Consider the following 2,250-nt stretch of genomic DNA (forward strand, 5'->3'; position numbering starts at 1 on the left):
ATTTTTGTCAAATCTTTGTCTTCCCTTAACACAACTCTGCAGACAGCTCACATATGTGTCACACATGCATCACAGATGTCAGTGTGGAAGCTTCAATTATTTAATATGTGCACTCGCAGAAGCAGAGGATCCTGCCAAAGCTATTTTAGTGTTTTCATTTGGTGAACACATCTGTCTGCAAGGTCCCTGTGAAAGTGTGATGGCTAATGCATGGAGACCTTGGGCCAGGGCTTAGGGCATGTACGCAGCTCTACCCCATTCCCAAATGACAGCCTCATTGTTCTCACGGCCATGCCTGACAGTTGCTCCAGTGACACTTTGGGAAACATGTCTACATCTTTCTGAGACAATGACACACCATTACTGAAGCAGTACTGTTGAGATATCAAACCACACAATCCACTGACACTGACATTGCCTAGAACTACTGATTCCATCTACCGCCCCATTTTGTTCCCACATAGATGTGCCAACACTGATCTCGGTCACAGTTACATCTATTCACTAAAAATGTAAATATGTTTGGTTTCAGCTTTTAAGCTCACTGACTTTAAGTATCCTAATGGCATTCTAACAGTCTAACTATATTTATTCAAGATTCAAGATTATTTATTGTCACTATAGAAAGTACAGCAAAATTAGGGTATTGTTAATGAAGAGCAAAGCTGCATTTATGCACTTAGCAAATGCCTTTTAAAAAATCCAAAGCATGTGTTTCATCAGTAAATGTGTTTCCTAGAAATCAAACCATGACCTTGGCATTGCTAGGACACGCTGTACCAGTTAAGTGTCATGAACACTACACTGGTATCAAAGTTACATTCCAGAGAGGGCAAAACAAGCTAGCAAAATTTTCAATGACAAGCTAGAGGAAAGCTCACAATTCCCTTGAGTAAAATGACATACATATGATGCTACTTTAGAATTTGTTTTAAAAAAAAGTATCTTAATCATTCTGCCTACTTTTTAGTAGAGTCTGTCTTTTAATATGCTGCCTAAGTACGTAGGCAGCTCACTGGGTTTCATAGAGGAAGAAATCCAAAGCTTGTTGCTGTAAAAATGGAATCCCGTGAAAGTTGTACTGAAGGTCAAAATGCAAGTATGAAGTATGGCATTTTTCACAATGGAGATATGCCTAATGAAAGGTGTTGGAATTGCACCATAATACCCTCCACCTTAAACAGTCAAAATTACAAATGAATCTATTCAACTTCAAATATATTACTCTGATTTAAACCTTGTAACAAGCTGCATACTGCAAAAATATAAAAAGAACCCCTGAGAGAAAATTATTCAAATGTCTCTCAGACTGACTGAAAGATATAATTTCTACAAAAACACAAAACAATCACACAATTACATATGAAATGTATGACCAGGACACCAGCAGTTTAAAAGTGACCAATATGGCAGATCTTGCCTTCCAAATAAAAGAGCAAATCTGCAAAGTCACTGCCTGGTCTTTATGTGAAATGTGGGCTCATCTGTTCATTAACACTGCACATGCACATTGGGCTGGACCGAAAATATACAATATATGGTATTGAAATCTGAGTTTGTCAAATACTTTTTTGGCATTTGGTATTTCCCCATTCAATTAGAAACAAGCTATACTTGCATGACTGAAAAAAGCTGCCCAAGATGGCTGCCGAGTGAACTGACTTGCCTTGTAAGGGACTTTGTAATATCCCAGTTTAATATGCAGATATATTGCCTTATAAACAATTTGTAGGAATATTTCCCTGAAAAGTTCAAACAAAGTGGCTCTGGCATTATCAAACCATACTCTACTTGAGTATGCCAACCAGCCCAACACAGCTACATTATTTGTACTCCTAGTGGTGCAGAAATTGCACACTTCACCCTTACAAAATAATAAACAACATAATATTGATATTGCATTTACTTGTGTAGGTGATATTAAACCCCTTTCCCGTGTTTGAGTGGTCCGACTGGAACTCCAAGCGCATTATATGCCCATTGCTAGCGATCTGCGAGGGTACGTCCTTCCCAGAGAACGTTCCAAACGTGGTGGGTTCCGGCATCCCATCGTCTTTCACAATGAGATAGTCAAACTGGGGCTCCATCTCAAAATCGCTGAAAATGAGATGGATCCGATTGCCTGGCTCAGCTATAATGAGCCACACACAGTTCATGTTGTTCCCGTATTCCTCTGGGTAGCTTGGCGAGAGGATGATGCCTGACGGAGTGGTGAAATTGAAGAAGCAGGAGACTGTGGAGATGAAGACA

At 39.5% G+C, this 2,250-nt stretch overlaps 1 protein-coding gene across 1 annotated transcript in view; it reads right to left on the minus strand.

The window, feature by feature from the left end:
• Positions 1-1,906: 1,906 nt before the first annotated feature.
• Positions 1,907-2,250, minus strand: part of LOC107577364 (CUB and sushi domain-containing protein 1-like) — a gene marked incomplete at its 3' end in the record, with an annotated part of 4,110 nt that continues 3,766 nt past the window's right edge. Inside the window, exon 3 of the mRNA XM_016263446.1 lies at positions 1,907-2,233. Within this exon, the coding sequence (XP_016118932.1) occupies positions 1,907-2,233 (327 nt within the window). The remainder of the gene's footprint in view (positions 2,234-2,250) is intronic.

This window comes from Sinocyclocheilus grahami, unplaced genomic scaffold (genome assembly GCF_001515645.1).
Source record: "Sinocyclocheilus grahami isolate Dianchi unplaced genomic scaffold, SAMN03320097.WGS_v1.1 scaffold5849.1, whole genome shotgun sequence".
NCBI lineage: Eukaryota > Metazoa > Chordata > Actinopteri > Cypriniformes > Cyprinidae > Sinocyclocheilus > Sinocyclocheilus grahami.